This window comes from Sparus aurata, chromosome 12, assembly GCF_900880675.1.
Source record: "Sparus aurata chromosome 12, fSpaAur1.1, whole genome shotgun sequence".
NCBI classification, from domain to species: Eukaryota; Metazoa; Chordata; class Actinopteri; order Spariformes; family Sparidae; genus Sparus; species Sparus aurata.
The window spans coordinates 570472-589082 of record NC_044198.1 but is presented as its reverse complement, the minus strand read 5'-3'; the positions used below and the strand labels follow the sequence as shown (position 1 = coordinate 589082).

The following is an 18611-nucleotide window of genomic DNA, read 5'->3' as shown; positions in this document are numbered from 1 at the left end:
GGATCAGGCTAATATGGGTGTTTTATCACATATGGGCAATTTTGGATGTGGACCCAAGAGAGATGGAACCAAACTGATCAGAAGATCCTTCGTCAAGCAGGAAGACAATGACCCAAAATACAATGCCGAAACAACCAAGAAGTTCATCAGGGGAAAGAAGTGGACGGTCTTAGACTGGCCAAGTCAATCTCCAGATTTAAACTCTATTGAGTAAGGCTGCACAAAAAATCGTTAAATAATCGCGATCTCGATTCACACATACACGTGATCTCATTTCTACACACAGCGATTCTGAAGCATTTTATATCTCGAGCTGAATCACAAACAAATGCTCCTATTTCCCTCCCGGATTTTTTCAAGCGCCCCCAAACGCAGCACTGCCGCTGCCTCCTCCCTCAACCTGTGGTAAAGCGTCTTTACAACACGTGATTCAGTGGAGGAAGCTTAGCCTGCAGTTGAGTGTCTGGAAGGAGTGAATGAGAAGCCGTTTTTAGACGGGGCAGCAAGCCGCTAATCTGCCCGTCCTTTTGGCGGCTAGGTCTGCGGTTTTGGACAGAGGGCGGCAAATTGGGGGTCTGTTTTGGTCCGCCGATTTCCCACCTCGGAGGTAGGGCTGGGCAATTAATTGAATTTCAATTTCGATTTCGATTTTGGCTTCCCTCGATCACGAAAACAAGATAATCGTAATAAAACGATCATTCTGCCGCACGCTGTGTCTTGTGTGGTAAATGCAGCAAACCCTTTCATCTCCACCTTTGCACTCCGCTCCGCCCCGCCCCCGCCTGAAAGTTTTCGCTTTCATCCACGCCGGTGCGTATTGCCAGTGCGTGTTTTGAAAAAACGTGTAGAAGAAGACGGTAGAAGACGGCAGAAATGCAGCCTTTGGTCGGGAATAAAGGTAAAGCGAATTCTGTGGTGTGAAAACACTTTGGTTTCGAGGAGTCTGACTCGGAACAAAGGAAGATATTGTGCAAGATATGTCACGCGACCGTGTCTGCATCTCAAGGGAACACGACCAATTTATTTAACCATTAAAAAGTCCACACACAGTGTTATACATGACCAAGTAGTGAAGGAACAAAAAAAAACAAAAAAATGAAAACCTGCCACCGCCACACAGTCCTCAATTAAGGACACATTAACAATGCCACCGCATATCCACCCAGCTCCCACAGGCATAAAGAAATAACGGATGCCGTCACATACATGATCGCCAAAGACATGTGCCCTATCAACACCGTTAGCGACCCGGGGTTCAATAAACTGATTAACACATTGGACAAGCAGTATGTGTTACCATCACGTCACCATTTCAGCAGAATTGCGCTGCCTGCCCTTTATGACGAATGTCGCGGACAAGTTGCAAGAGAAGTGTCAACAGCATTATATTTTGCCACCACAACGGACCTATGGTCGAGCCGCACCGGGATAGTGTTTATTTTTTATTTTGACATATCATTTAATTCATTTTATTGATATATATTTCTCTTATTTATTTGCATTTTTCATGTTTTTCGGTTCAAACTTATCGTGTCAAAGTTCAATAAGTGCTTGTTCTCAAATCAATGAATAATCATCTTTAATAATCGTGATTGCAATATCCATCAAAATAATCATGATTTTTATTTCCGCCTCGCCTGCCAGATGAGCAACTGGACAGCCGCTGAGATCCGGGAGATGCTAGCGTCTCCTCGGTCTCTAGCTGTATGGGTGTGTTAGCTTGTTGTTGTAGCGACAAGCTAGGAACGGTCGCTACTTTCAAATTAAAAGCCCCCTGCTAAGAACCCAGTTCTAAACTCCAATGGGGTGCAATGTAAAGCTCTTATTTTGAAGACAAATTCGTTGTCAACTGTTCACTGCCCAACTTTGGGTTTCACGTCACATCACATGTTTACATCTACCTCTGAGGCGGCTTTTGGAAAAGGAGGAATATTACGCCTCCGTTTTAGAAAGCTGATCACAGCAGCTATCACATATCACCTAGCCAAAGATACGGCCCCAATAAACACTGTACACCATGAGGTATTAAAGGTTGCCCTCTCATTGTTGAGACTAACTTTTTTTTTTACTTTTGTAAAAATCATTTCTCATCCAATGAGAACTTTAACAAAACAAAAAAAACATTGCTTTGGCAATATCCATATATCCTGCCATACTACAATGTTTTTTGTTTTGTTTTGTTCAAATTCATCAGTGTAATAAACATTTTGTGAAAAAAAATCGTGCCAGAGAATCGTGATCTCAATTCTAAGCAAAAAAATCGTGATTCACATTTTTTCCAGAATCGTGCAGCCCTACTATTGAGCATGCACTTTACCTGCTAAAGAGGTAACTGAAGGGAAAAATCCCCTTGAAACAAACAACAACCAAAAGAGGGAAAAAGAAAGTGCCAGAAAAAGCTTCACAAAAGAAGAATGAAAAGGTTTGGTGATGTCAGTGGGTCGCACTTGATCCAGTTATTGCAAGCAAAGCATTTGCAACTAAATATCAGGTATTATTTACTCTTATCTATTTAAGTCTAAAAAGTCTAATATTACAAAAACAAACTTACATAAGTCCAACTTTGAGATCCATTTTGGCAGAATCTGATTTGATACGTTAATTTCAGGTATTCTTCAGCAATAGGATGAGTCCAGTTTATGAGGAGGGAGGTAGGAAAAGTCTTCTCTGAAATGACTTTGATGTCTGACGGAGGGTTGGTTTTCACTGCAACAAAAGACACAACAAGCGATGTAGAATGCGTATAGCATCAGTGATGCATCAACACCTAAAATCAACAAAAATAAATATATAATACAAATATAAATACAAATAATAAATATATATAAGACTGGACTTCTGGTAGATCAGAACAAGCCATAAAGATGACAGCAAACGATACAAAAAGATTTAACTTACCAAACGAGTCGGCATCTTTAGACAGATGCCCCGACTCTATTCTTCCCAGTTTATTGTGGGCCTCCACCCAAATTTCCATTGGCATATGATGGGGAAAAATTTCTAGATTCACTTGGGAACTGTTACCATTTGTCTCCTTACTATGGTTCCTACCCCTGTTGATGAAAGAATTTATCAGTCAGAGGAATTCTTCAACATTATGCTTTCTGGGTTATTCCCTGTCATTTTGTGTGTTAAAGCTTTTTGTGCATGTAAAATGCTGCAAACTTCCAAAGCCCAAAGTCCATGCCAGACGGGGAGTTCATCTTTCCTAGACAATACACTGCGACCAGTTTTCCAAAGAGCCCCAGACCATCACATTTCCCTCATGCTTGACAGTTGGCTTTAAGCACTTCTCCAGCATTTTTTCATTTGTTCCTCATCTTGCAAATGTTTTTTCAGGTCATCACCACACCTCAAACTTAGATTTGTCTTCCTCTGTCCATAGTCTGTGTTCATTTCTTTTGTGATCTCATTGGCCAGTTTCAGATATGGCTTTGTCTTTGCTACTTTGTCTAGAAGGTCAGCATCCTTTAATGGTGCTCTCATTGAAGGACCTGTGTGGCTCTTCTCTGAGTAGAGACTGCTGTTCTTGTCCTCTCTCTCAGCTGGCCATCTTCCACATCTCTTTTCCATTCTAGTTAAGAGTCTAGTTTGTGCAGGTCTTTGAAGGGAGTACTTTACATTGTTGTATGTGATCTTTAGTTTCTTGGCAATTTCTTGCATGGAACAGCCATTTCTTCAAAGAATAGGAATAGACCGACGAGATTCAGAAGAATGTTTGTTTTTGTAAAATGTCCTTGAGTGACCTGAAAGGTGCTTATAAATAAAATATATTATCATCATTATTATTATCAAAATATTTTTCAAAGGCCATATTGAGACTATAGTCAAACCCACACATGCTGATGCTCCAGATACTGAAATAGCCTAAAGAAGGCCAAATGCAATGCTCCTTCTATCAGTATAAACAGTTTTCAGCTGTGCTGACATGATTGCACAAGGGTTACCTAATGATCAATAAGGCTTTTAACTAGGGCTGTCACATGATAAAAAATGTTTAATCGCGATTGTTCGCGTTTTGTCCATAGTTAACTTGCGATTAATTGCAATTCTTTTGGCACATTTCTTTCTGTTCTAAATGTACCTTAATGTATTTTTTTCATGCTCTTAATACTTTTAACAACATAAGAACGGGCAAATATGCTTGCTTTATGAAAATGTTTATTCAACACTTCAAATAATGCAGGAAAATGAAAGGCTCAAAAAATATCCCCTCACACTAAATGGGATCAAAACATGGTGATGTCAGCTTTTGGCGAGGGGGGGCGTTGGGCTCTCTGCATCTGCCGTGTATTTGGCTTGTAAATGATATTTGAGACTCGACGTACTTCAATGGTAACTCATTTCATGTCAACAGTACGTGCAGATAACTTTTGTCCTATCGACCGAACCATCTGGCAGTGTTTTAAAAGTGAATTTGCCGTTCATAAGTCCTTTCTCCATTTACGTTCACTTTCGCTTTTCCGTCCACCGTGTTTTTCCCGAACGCCAACCCTGCTTCTTCTTCTTCTGATTCCCTTTCTTATTCTTCTGCCACCTTCTGGATCGAGACTACAGGTGCCACTGACGGCCGTAAATCAAACAATGCGCGGTTTTTTTTTGTTTTTTTTTATACCGAGTGTTAATCGCGCGTTAAAAAAATTAACAGCGTTAAAAGGATGTTGCGTTATTAAGTTAACTTTGACAGCCCTACTTTTAACACAATAAACTTGGATAAGCTCACAAAATGTGCCATTGGACCAGAGGAGTGATGAACATGGTCCTCTGTATACATTTGTAGATATTCCATCAAAAATCAGCCAATTTCAGCAAAAATAGTAATTTACCACATTGATATTGTGTAGACTGTATTTCTGATTAACTAAATGAATGTTTTTTTCATGAAAAACAATGAGCTTTTCTTTAAAAAATAAGGGAATTTCCAGGTTACCCCAAACTTTTGAGGTGTAGTATAGATAGTACTTTGCACTGTTTTGGAAAGGTGAAATCTAGTCAGATTTATGATGTGACTTTAACTTGTTACAACATGACACATAAATAAACAAATGGCAGGCTGTTTAAAGATTGAACTGCAAGAAAAGGACAAGGCAGACATCATACAGGATAATCTAAAAACTGCAAATGATAAGCCATGAAAAAAATCTAATTATCACATCCTCTCTGTCTTCAATAACACACAAAACATTCTTTCAGTTACTTCCAACAGCCAGCCTTACTTGATTCTAAAATGAACCAGTACACAAATCTTACAGGCAAAAATATCTAGACTTATACTCACAATTCTTTAACATACAGAGTGTACTTTGTAGGAACATCTGTGCTACTACGTCCTACTTTTTTCCACACACAGGTTATGGTTGAAGAGATTTCCATTTTCACCTGAACTGCCTCACAGGACAGATTCTCAGGCTTCCCTGGACGATCTGACAAACACAAAGACATCATATTAACTTTTTTTGTGATGATGTGAACATATTCTAAAAAGGTTTTTGTGTATTTTCACTTTCAGCTTACATAAAGCTTGCACAGCAGACACAAGTTATAGAAATAATGATGAAACCTTAGATGCGGGTGTTTAAGAAACAGCTAAAGATTTTAAGGTTTGACACAAAAACTTACAGCCTTTTGTAAGGATGATCCCATGCCTAAATTTGCTTCTGTTCAGGTAAACATAGTTCGAGACTTCCTTGCAGAAGCAAAATAACCATTCATGTTTTTCTCCGATGACGGGGATAGTGACACTGAGAGATGAACTGTTGATCTTGGTGTACTGTTTATTGGAAACAGTAATATCTGACAGGTTCCAGTAGAGGTCCTTTGCGGTTATTTCATCTGTGTTAATGATCATACATGTAGCCGTGAAGTTAGTCCCAATCTCTAGCACTGGAGACTGTGGGGTTATCACCAAATGGTTGTAAAGTTCTGAGGACAAACAAAACAATAAAACACTGTTAATCATGTATCAGAGAGGGAGGAGCAAGATGACGTCATAGTCTGAGCATTGCTGAAAGCCAGTTCCGGTGGCATTTATCAGTATATGTCTTAATTATTCATGTCTGTGCAGTAAAAGTACGGGACAGGAGGTACCCTAACATGAGCAAGCTTTTGAGAACTTTACACAGGATGAAAAAGCCTTCGAGAAAACCAGCAAAGCCCATTTCTCCCTCAAGCCCTGGCGATAGAGGTGAGGTAACAATTGCTAGCTGATAACCTCACTAAAATCATTGACACCAAAGCTGCCACGGTCTCAGAGGCCGTTGAAGAACAGACCTCTCAGTACCACACATATAGGTGAAGCTGAAATTGCTGATGTTGAACAGGTAACTATAACCTGAACACCGATGGTTCAAATCCTATGACGTTTTCAGAAAAGTGGGTCCCTGAGTACCTCCAGGTGACTATGAAGGACGGCTGGTTGAAGCTTGACTGGGCTCATAGATACTCTGCAACGAAACCCAGCCCAAACCAGCGTCCAAGACCATTGGACAGTTTCATAACTTTTGGGATAAACAACGAGCAATTAAGGCAGCGCATTGGCTTGGCTCTCGTAAATCCAATCAAGATGACTCCTCACCAAGAGTACCCAAAAGCCCCATTCGCACTGCAGGGTTAGTGTGCCAATTCCACGCCTCCGTCTCAATGTGAATCTCTGCGGAAAAAGCCTTGACTGAGTGAAATGGTTATATCTATTTTGCTTTTTGAACAAATTTGGTTTAGGGAATAATCTCTCTATAAAAGCAAGGAATGCTGCTGCTTGGTTCAAGGGTGTGCAACGTCGCATTTGTTTGGACTGCGATGATAATGTGAATAAATTATTTCAGAAATGCTTTACCAATTCAGCCAGCATTGTCCACCGGAGCCACCACAGTCACGTGCGCACCAGAGCCAATCACTGCAGAGCCCACCGCGACCCCCCAGCTTAAGAAACAAGCAGATTTATACCTGCAGCGGTGCAAGCTGGACCGGGATTTTGCCGGTGGTTCGGTCCCGTTCTGATCGGTGCATCCAAACTGACTAGTGTGTATTAATGAGACTAAGAGAGTCCGGACCGAGTCTGTTCGGGTCTGAGGAGATCCGGCGACGCGCGGACAACAAAGTGGAATCGGAATCTGTGGATGTTCGTGTGTTGCTAGCTGCTAGCTGCTAGCCCACCCACACGGCCCACCTCCCGAGGCGAAGGACCGGACGCACCGGCACGTCCAAAACCGGACTTAGGGTAAATAATGTCCGCCACGCTTTTTCGCGAACATTGCCGTCACGTTTGCTTTGTGTCTGGTGCAGGGAGAAACGGTAAAAACAGGCTTTTGTCACGAAAGTGTCCAAGCAGCAAGTTTGGTTGTTGAGGAACAGGAAGTTGTGGGAGGGACGTAGGCAGATGAATGACAGGCAACGACGGTCGGTGTATAGACAGCGATATTGAGAGTTGAGAGATTTGTGACATTTAGCGTGTTTGGAGTGTATAGTTAGTGTGTTATGTAGTGTTTGGTGTAGTGTGTTTAGTGTGTAGTGGAGTTGGTTTCTTGTTTAATGAGTCAAAACAATGAGGAGACTGCTGAATGAGAATTGCCTGCATTTAAATGTAAAGTTACATATAACTTTATACATTTTTAAAATGTATGCACATATTTAGCAAACAACAATTTATATTTGCATTATAAGTAATAAGTGGTTTTCAAAGTAAAAAAAATCTAACTTTTTCTACTTGGATTTTATGTTTTTTTTGTGATTTTAGGTCCATTGTGTTAATACAGTATGTCAAAATAAAAAAAATAACTGTACAGTCACACGTGAGGTTGTGCTGAAAATAATGACACTAAGTAAATAGTTTTTAAGGTGAAATATGATGGCAAAATCAAAAATAGTCAAAAACGGCCAATTATACCCTGGAATATCGGATTTCACAACAAACCTAAATATCCCTGACGTCCCACCTTCAAACACTGCCTCATTTGGCCATCCATGAAAAAGCTACTTAACTTCCCACTTTTCTATAGGAATACATTTTTCTTACGGGCACTGCACTAGTTATATTAGATGGGTCAAGGTCCTGTGAAGCAATCCTCAAGCTGCCATTATGGCTAATGAGCTCAGATCAGCTAGCTTCCCTGTACACAGACAAACAAGGCAGGGGTGTCTCTCATCTCCAATCTTGTCTGATTTATTATTGAACCTTTGGCAGACGCCATAAGAACAGCCCCCTCTATACAAGCTTCGTAAATTGATGGTGTACACCATAATATAAGCCTTTATGCAGATGATGTCCTAATTTATACTTCAAGTCCAGATACATCAATACCTGCATTACTTAGCATTACTGATTAATTTAGCAAATTGTCTTGTTACAAAACTAATTTGACAAAATCAGAGGCTATGCCGCTTGGGGGTCTTAAGTCTATACCTAAAGCACTACCCTAATTAAGATGAACATATTGCCTAGAATACTTTTCCATATCCAAATGAATTCTGTTTGGCACTCCAACTCATTGTCTTTGGTCATGCCATAAGCTGAAAAGATGCTGGTCAAATGTCTTAACTGAAATTGAAAAGATACTCAGGCTTAGGCTAGAGATGGACCCAATGTCTCTTATTTTAGGCCTTCCTGCTAGATATGTTACGTCAACAAACCAGAGACTGCATTGTATTCTCACTTACGCAGCAAGGAAGAATATTTTATTGCAGTGGAAATGTGGTCAACAGCCTCTGTATGTTTCACTCAAAACATAACAACTTTAGAAAGTCTGGGAACCTTATTTAAATTACTTGCACTCCAATGTCTCTGCCATTATGTTAAAAGGATTTTCTAAAAGGTAGTAATACTGTTTTTTGTATTTACTGTGTATTTATTTCTGTATTATTTTCTTTTCTTCTTACATGTCTACAATGCAGTGTGTGTGTTGTGTGTGTTTTTCTTCTTCTTTTGGATTTGTTTGTTGAAATGTTTTTTAGTTGTCCTTGTAAATTGAAAATGAATCAATATATATTTTTTTTTTAAAAACAACCCAAAAATCATGTATTAGAATCAAACTCAACCAGAGCAATAATTACCATTTAAACAAATAAATAAAACATACAACTATTGTTATGTTTACATCTGGCATCTACACTACCCTGACATGTCAGGATACCTCAAAACAGAGACATTTGGAAACACTGCAGGCCCTGTTTTAGTTTGAAAACTTCAGGGTTATGTTTTAATGTGGACTTGAAGAAATGGAGACTTTAGAAAAAACAATGACGGACACACTGACATTTGTTTGACAACTGGGTCACAACAGTTATCATGTGTTCCCTCTCGATTCTTCACAGCCCTAACACGTTGCACTTTTGCCAGAAGAAAAAGACACCTGCCTTTACTACCAGTGATTAATTCAACATTGACAATAAATAACAGACATTGCTACTGACCTTATTATCCTTACAAATTAGAGTGGAGGTAGCCTAAGACTGCCGAGCTAACAAATAACCCACAGTTCCTCCCACAGTGTAAGTAATAACAAAAAGTCAGCTGTTGAGTTTGATGAGATGCATCTGTATTCCATTTTTTGATCAAACATTTAACCAAGAACGCACTTGTGGAAAACAGTAGTGGTAATGAGACTGCGGACAGAACAAATTCAAATACCACTTTTTTATATGATAACATGATTATGCTTGTTGAAAAGGTGCACTGATAAAAGAAGTAAACTTCTTTACTTGAGCTGACGAGTTACTCAGCAATGTTGAGTAAACATCTTTTCTTAGTTTGCTTCACTAGCCCTTCTCACACAGAGAACTGGCAGTTCGCCAATTCTCCGCTGTTGTTTGTTCACACAGAGCCAAGCAGCTCCAACATAAAAGGTGCACAAGTGTGTAATTTATACAGAAAGCTGGTGCTGCGGATCCAAAAGAGGCGTCTTGGACAGGAGGGCTGACGGCCACCGTGATTTTTTTCAGTCACAAACACTTGCCCGTGACAGACGCTGTTTTTCAGGCAGAAATGTGACGAACAGTCAGTCGGACAGGCAGGAGGACAGACACTTATCCACTTTAAACTGCGTCACTTTGTTCTGAATATGAGTTGCCAAAGACAGTTACAGTTACCATGTTACTGCTGTTTGGTCCTGTGACGTTGCTTTGTGGGACATTTCACTTTATTTTGTTGGGTGTAGGACCTGTGTAGTTATTAGACTGTGAACACCATCAGGTTACAGAAATTCTTCAGTTGATATTAATAACTTTTTTTCTTTTTTTAAGATTTTTTCTGGCATAGACACCTTTACTAAGCAGTAGACAGATAGGAAATATGGGAGAGAGAGGGGGGGATGTGACATGCAGCAAAGGACCTCCGGCCAGAATCGAACCAGGGTCAGCTGCGTATGTGACATGCGCACTAACCACTCGACCACCTGCGCGCCCTTGGTATTAATATCTTTTAATACCTTTTTTAATACCTTCACAATATTTTTTAACACCAACACAACTTCGAGCTGCAACTGTAGTGGCAACCTTCAAACTGTCATTTTTTTATTTAACTTTCTGAGTGAATAATTGTAGTAATGCTTACAATTCAAATCAAGTACCTATTATTACTGGATACTTTGTTACTTTTTTGCCTCAATAAAAACACTGACCTATACACAATTATTTGTCATTTAATCCAAACCCAAGACAAAACATTTTTTCATTGTTATTAGGCCTGCACGATATGAGGAAAATCTGTGATGTGTGATAACACTGTTCAATATTGCATGGCCGATATAACTTGCGATAAATAAACAAATATTGAAGTTTGCATATTATTAGCTATACAGTTAATGATGGCTAACATTAGTTTTGAATTGTTGGTGTAGTTCTTTATGGTTGTATTGAAGGTGGTGATGGAGGTTGGTTGTGTTTCCTCTAGAAGTTGCAACAACTGCTCGCCATGTTTTACACAGTGCCTGTGTTTGTAACATGTTGTCTCTCCTGAATGAAAGCGCTGTTTCTTTTCACCACCAGGTTTTTGTCGACCACATTTTCATGACTTTCCTCTCCTCCCTCAGCCATCATAACCTGGCAATCACGACCAAACTGATGCCGATTAACTTTGTCAGGTTAGCTAACGGCTAGCTGGGGCTTTATCTGACTGGCCCTTGTATACAGGGCAGTCTCACATGCAGTCTTTTGCGATGTGTTTATTGCACATGTTCATATCGCGATGACAATGAAAATTCGATTTATCGGGCAGCCCTAATTGTTAAGTGTAGGAAGACCACACACCACTTCTCCAGCGTTACACTCTTTCTCTCACTATCATTCTATCTCACTGAAGACAAAATGACAAATAAAAATCAGAAAGTTTTTTTACTCGCGGTTGGTAGGCCTACTGCTGGCAGGGCCTTCCGGGAGAGTGGTGGAGGTTTGGGGGAGAGCGGTGGAGGTTTGGGAGAGAGCGGTGGAGGTTTGGGAGAGAGCAATGGAGGTTTGGGGGAGAGCGATGGAGGTTTGGGGGAGAGCGGTAGAGGTTTGGGGTAGAGCGGTAGAGGTTTGGGAGAGAGCGGTGGAGGTTTGGGGGAGAGTGGTGGAGGTTTGGGGGAGAGCGGTGGAGGTTTGGGGGAGAGCGATGGAGGTTTGGGAGAGAGCGATGGAGGTTTGGGGGAGAGCGGTAGAGGTTTGGGGGAGAGCGGTAGAGGTTTGGGAGAGAGCGGTGGAGGTTTGGGGGAGAGCGACGGAGGTTTGGGGGAGAGCGACGGAGGTTTGGGGGAGAGCGACGGAGGTTTGGGGGAGAGCGATGGAGGTTTGGGAGAGAGCGATGGAGGTTTGGGAGAGAGCGATGGAGGTTTGGGGGAGAGCGGTAGAGGTTTGGGAGAGAGCGGTGGAGGTTTGGGGGAGAGCGATGGAGGTTTGGGGGAGAGCGGTGGAGGTTTGGGAGAGAGCGGTGGAGGTTTGGGGGAGAGCGGTGGAGGTCTGCGGTGATACAGCCATCGCACTGGCACATAACATCAAAATTGGTAGTTGCTCACTACATCTGCACATTCTTGTTTGGTGACTAGTAGACTCCATGTGTGACCTGACAGCATTCACTCCCGTCCAGGTGATATTCATTGTCTTTTTACAGACGTGGCAATAAGCCTCTTGGCTGTCACCAACTACTGGCCTAAGCCAGTCTTTGAATCTCGAGGCCTCTGACCAGAGGTCCGAAAAATTACATTTCCCTGTGACTTAATTTTTGCTAATATCACTTACTACCTTTAATCACCTTACAACCCCGCGGACACACTGACCATCTGATCGACACTACCCCTCACTGCATCTGAAACTTTCAGACAGAGGAGGATGCAGAGAATTGGTGCAGGATCCCCACACTCAAAGGGCAGAATGGAGCTACAGTCTCCACTCCTGCTGCTCTACTCTGACTATGGTGTGTGTGTGTGTGTGTGTGTGTGTGTGTGTGTGTGTGTGTGTGTGTGTGTGTGTGTGCAGATGAGGCTGCATTATTGATAAATTACAAGTTAGAACATTAAAAAGAACTGATAATGTCAGAGATCATCAATACTATAGTATTTGCCCCAGGGCCACCTTAAAACTATCAGTGGGTTTAGGTACCCATTTTGTGTCAAGACTAAGTGGATTAAGATATTAAACAAAACACTTATTTTCAATCCAATCAATGTCAATTAACTTTTGATATAGGAACACCCCTGGAACTCCTCAAGTAGTTCCGGTGAAACTGTCAGTTCACATTTCAATAGACAATAGTTTAATGTAAGTTTCATTGTTTCATCATCAAATTTCATTTAGATTTTGTCAAATGTGAAGACAGTGCCAACGTGGATGCTTTTTGTTGATGATTACTTATTTTTATCTAATTCATTATTATTTGTTGTAATGAGAAGAGAAGCAGAGAAGAAAAAATATCCTGTCTTCCGAATTCATTGCATCTGTGACCTAATAGTTAATTTTGTGGTATAATATCGAATGATGGTATCGGTGCAACCCTACTCCATGATTAAGAAAATAATCGGTTCATGTGGAATACTTACTGTCTTTGTATTAACATGGATCAACCAAATGTTGATTATTCACAGATTATTGTTTTCTCGTGTTTTTCTGCTGTAACGTTACTGCGCAATGGTCACGTGAAGTTGAAGGACAGTTTTTTCCCCTTTCTGCGAGAATGATAATCATGTCCAGGAGTGCTTCAGTGTTCTGGCTGACACTTGTTTTAATTGTTAAGGAAATGTATTAATTGTTAAGGAAATCTTTTTTAGGATATATTATCTATTTTATCTAGTTTTATTTAAGTATTTTGAGTCCAGTACTTGAGTATATTTATTTCTTCGAATTGAATCACGTGGTTGTACGACAGGTGGTGGAAGAGGTTGAATGTAAATAAACATTTTGAGGACTTCAGAATCAGAATCTAAGACATGAGACAAAATAGTGGAGAAGTTGACATTGCTGCTTAATAATATGTTAACCTCTTGAGCATTAGAGAACTTTTTTTACCATTATTTTCTATATCATTATATATTTTTGATAGACACAGAATCTGTTTCAGAAGTCAGTGGGTCACATGACATAGAAGCTATTGAGAAAAAAAATCAAGATTTCTGCATATTAATATTCATATAAAATAGAGGAAGCACTAAAGTACAATAAACACAGCTGTGTCTCATTCGTCCAGTTTACTAATACAATCTGCTGCTGGAGTCACTGGGCCCCATGACATGGAAGATAGTGAAAGAACTGCAATTATTTTGTATTAATATATTCATGCTAAGTAATTTGATGACAGTCCCTAAATCAGTTTCCAGCAATTCAGTGCCATGTTCTGGGAGGTGAGCTAACCGTCCTCCTGCTGCTCCCACTGGGTGAACCTCAGTAAAGTGGCGGCTGGACCCGAGTAGAGCTTAGAATCAAGCCCGACCCGAGCCCGTGCACGTTGTGTCCGAGCCCGGCCCGACACACTGAATGTAATTATGAGCCGGAGACCGATTTAAACCCGACAACTGTTTAATACGTGGGCTGTTATAACAATCGTTCTCGACTACAATTGCGAGTTGTTTGAACTACAGAAATCTTAATGAATAATGCAACAAGTGCCGCACTTAATGCACTCGACAGAGCCGACAAATGTTATTATCACGGCCCACGACTTGATTAAAATGGGTCCACACCTCTGACTTTCCTCCAAACTTGCTCAAAGTTAATTCTACTGTTTTTATTTTTTTCTTTACATCTTCATGCTCCATGTTGCACTTAAGCTACACAATCAGTGATGCCGGTAACGCGTTACTAGTTTTGTCATTTTCCTTAGTAAAAAATATATATTTTTTGCTTTCTTCTTGCGTCTCGGGGAGTGACGTCACGTACGCGAGAAGTCACGTTTTCCAGCATGAGGACACTCACGTGTCAGACCACGCAGACACACAAATGCAAACAACAATGGAGGGAGGAGAGAGATGCGCGTTTTCTAGCTGGAAATACAGTCATTATTTTGAGTGAATAAAAAAACAAAACACAAATGTTTGATCAATGGACCGGCCCGGCTGAAGACAGTGGCCTGTTGCAGCTTTTGAACGCAGCATCATTACACAAACTGTCCGCGACTCACAGCAAGAGTGGGTTCACTTGATTACTAACCTGGCATAGCTGGTGTTGCATCAGCGGGCGGAGTTTGCCATCAAATTAATGTAAAATAAGCACATCGGTATACGCCGGGGTAGATTAATCAAGTGGACCAAACATGTCCCCTGTCCCTAGTGGATGTTATGCCTATGACACCGAATATACCGACATGGCCAAAATGACGTCGGTTATCGTAGTAAATTTCGGTATCGGTAAATTTCGGTATCGGTATATATATATACACATATATATATACACACATATATATATATATATATATATACACATACACATATATATATATATATACACATACACATATATATATATATACACATACACATATATATATACACATACACATATATATATATATATATATATATATATATATATATATATATATATATATATATATACACACATATATATATATACACATACACATACATATATATATATATATATATATATATATATATATATATATATATATATGTATGTATGGATGTCTGTATGTATGTATCTATGTATCTCATCTAGTCTATATCTCTCTATATATAGTATGTATCTTCTCTCTTGTCTCTATGTATCATATATCATAATATATATCTATATATATTCGGTTCCACAGCCTTCCTGGGACATGTATATATGTGTGTATATCTATATATACTATATATATTATACATACCACGTATAGATATATATATATATATATACATACACGTATATATATATATATATATATATATATATACATACACGTATATATATATATATATATATATATACAGTACACGTATATATATATATCTATTATAATATATATATATACATACACGATATATATATATATATATATATATATAATATAGATATATATATATATATATCTCTATATAGATATCTATAATATAAGTATATATATATATATATATATATATATATACACACACACATATACAGATATATATATATATATATATATATATATATATATATATATATATATATATATATATATATATATACACACATAGACATATATATATATATATATATATATATATATATATATATATATATATATATATATATATATATATATATATATACACCATATGATTATAAACAGTCAGCAGGTACATGTTTTGATTAACAGGAGGACACCGGGGAATAATGTTGAAAACAACACAAAACACACAGAAGACATCATCATGATGTGTACCACCACACATTTTTAGGCTCCGCAGCGCCGGCTTCCTGTGTGAATCACACACTGGTGCATCTTCATACCGAAGCTGCTTGGTTTTGTTTGAACAAACAACAGTGGAAAACTGGCAAAGCGCCGTTGCGGCGATAATGCGGCGTCGCTGTGTGAAAAGGGCTAGTGTCTCACCCACAACACTGATAGCCCATCAGCAATACATAATCTGCAAAGTTTTTACTTTTAGAGATGCAAGCAATGTGCCCTGCATTGACACTATGAATCATTCATGGGCCTGTTTTTAACATTAATAACTGGTTGGCTGAGACTAAGCTTAGCTCCTGTTTAATGTTAAAGTTTAGAGATAGACTCTCGCCTTACTTGTGTAATGGAAGGGGGGGTTAGGGTTATCTCTCCCCCCTAACTGCCAAGGTGAGACACCTGGGCTTGGCTCTAACATCAAATATATATTCATAATGTCAAGATGTTTGTTCATGCAGCAAGTCTTTTCTTGTCTGTCTACTGAGAAGTCATAATCACAATCAAGATGTGCAACAGCCAATGTAAAGGAGAACAGTAATGTGGACATCAGTGACAGAGCAACCATTCAAATGGTGGTCCTAGGTTCCTCAAAATGGTACTTTAGTCAAGTACTTGAGTCAATTGTAGTTGGTTACATTCCATTACAGGTCATTCTCAAGTCTGGCATTAAGATTTTAAATGTTCTGCATATGTATCGCTTTCAATTATCAGTAATCAGTCTCCATGATTATTACTGATATCAGCCCTGAATTATCAGTTGACACCTCATTTAGACCATGTTTATCTTTGATGTCTTTACGTTTGTCACTTGACAACTTGTTACATTTAAACACAATCACACATATGGGGATATAAACAACCTCTAAATAATATCAATTTAAGTGCACGCGATATCGCTTCAGAGGCACCAGAGTCAGATTTTCTGAATGCTTTTTTATCGCCCCCAAGTCAAAAGTTAAAAAGTCAATAATGAGCATGTTCAGAATATGCATATAAACGGGTAATGCACTGATAATCACTGTAAATGAAGGTAAAATTTGACTGACCTCCTCCAGCACGTAGAGCAGAGGCAAGGCAAGCTAACACCAACAATTGGAGCACTCTCTTCGGCACCATGATGACAACTCGCTGAGACAGAGACAGAGAAAATGTCTGGGAAAGGCAGCATAGGTGTTGTCACTTAACGTTACGTCTATAACATTATACTTAGCTATAACCTTACAAACTTTACAGGTAGTTGTAACACATCATGCCGTAACGCCGAGGATCGCTGAACTACTAACGTTAGCTAAATGTGTTATGTTGTTAGCTAGCTGATAGTTACTAAGGCTCAGTATTAAAAACATAGAAATAACTTTTAAAAAATGGCAAAGACGATAAACAAGGGCACAGGTGGTAGCGTATGGCAAAGATAGTACAGGTTACAGTAACGTTAACATTAGTCAGTGCTGCTATCGATGCTAACGCCATGTTGTTTCCGAAAAAAGAGCAAGAAGTTAACTTACCCGTCTGGCGTCAATATCTGTTCATGTATAATGTTTGCCAGATTAATACCTTTTTTACGAAAGGAAAAAAAACAAAACCTATGGTTTAAATATAACAATCGCTAGATTGAATTTAACACATGTTAACGCTGACCACCATTTGTGTCACGTCCGTACCAGTGATTCTGGGGAACGCCCGCCCACTTCCCGTCAATGGAAACCTGTGTCGCAACATTCGCGGTGTTGCGCTATAATTACACGATCTTATATTATACGGATGGACCAAAGTCTATTCCTTTGAGCGGCCGCCCAGCCACTGACAGCTTAGGGCTCTGCTTAAATGCTCACCGAAGCCATATTTTTTGGTCACTTATCAGACTCTGGACGAGTTGTGTTTTCCTGTTTCGCTTCTTGAACGTCTCACACAGTTGTTTTCCAGTATGTCTCCGCCCCTCTTGTTCACAAGTATGGGCATGCCTATATTTCCCTCTATGTTCCTGGACCTCTGGACATTGACATTAGGAAGCACGACAGCACAAATTCCATTAATGCTGAATGGCAACATTTTTGTGCCATCCAAACAAACAGGGAGTGTTATCAGTTCGAAATGTAGCCTACAGGAAACTGTAGTCAGCTGTATTATTAAGTGCAAATGATACCACCGAACAATTTCCAGGTAAAGTCAGTGGCAGCCAAGTCGACAGGCTGGCCACACTGGATGCCCATGTAGTGTGTGTTGCTGCTTGACTACAGGCTACCATTTCCCAACAGATACTGGAAAGAAAAACTTACAGAGATGTAGCGTAAGGAACAGATTTTAGTGATGCAATCCTGCCCTCTTGTAGTTATGAACTGTTTGAACCACAACCATATTACAAATACTTTCAATTTGATATTGAAGTTCAGTGTTGTTGCATTGATTTGGTATGGTCAGAGAGACTTGCTTCAATAACAAATCCTTACTGGGGCCCTCTGATCAGCTTCTCTGTCTGAGAAAAGTGGTAAAAAGACTTTCATGTTAACATCTCCAACTGGGACTATTTAACTTCAAATACTTGGTCTGTGTTTTCATATCTCCTCTTTACAAATTTTTCAAATCATCGTATCTTAGAATGACGTGTGTCTTCCGCAGTGCCGTACCAACTGTCTTCTTATAGTTTGATCCCCTCACACTTTAAGTCCTGAAGGTGTAATTGTGAGGGGTCTTTGGTTAATGAGTAGATTGATTGTTCTATTGTTCTTGTTGTTCTTCATGTTCTTATGAAACAATCTTGTCAGTGTATCTA

At 39.5% G+C, this 18611-nt stretch overlaps 1 protein-coding gene across 4 annotated transcripts in view; it reads right to left on the bottom strand.

Annotated features, from left to right (window-relative positions):
• Window positions 1–17698, bottom strand: part of il6st (interleukin 6 cytokine family signal transduce) — a 29840-nt gene extending 12142 nt beyond the window's left edge. Inside the window, exons 1-7 of one of the 4 annotated variants that reach the window (XM_030435542.1) lie at window positions 17503–17698; window positions 17347–17395; window positions 16888–16969; window positions 5620–5922; window positions 5279–5423; window positions 2899–3053; window positions 2552–2706 (exon numbers count right to left, since the gene is read on the bottom strand). In XM_030435542.1, the coding sequence (XP_030291402.1) occupies window positions 2552–2706; window positions 2899–3053; window positions 5279–5423; window positions 5620–5922; window positions 16888–16957 (828 nt within the window). In that variant the 5' untranslated portion in view covers window positions 16958–16969; window positions 17347–17395; window positions 17503–17698. Of the gene's footprint in view, window positions 1–2551; window positions 2707–2898; window positions 3054–5278; window positions 5424–5619; window positions 5923–16887; window positions 16994–17346 lie in introns of all 4 variants that reach the window. The other 3 variants (XM_030435543.1, XM_030435541.1, XM_030435544.1) reach the window with 3 other exon arrangements.
• Window positions 17699–18611: the final 913 nt, after the last annotated feature.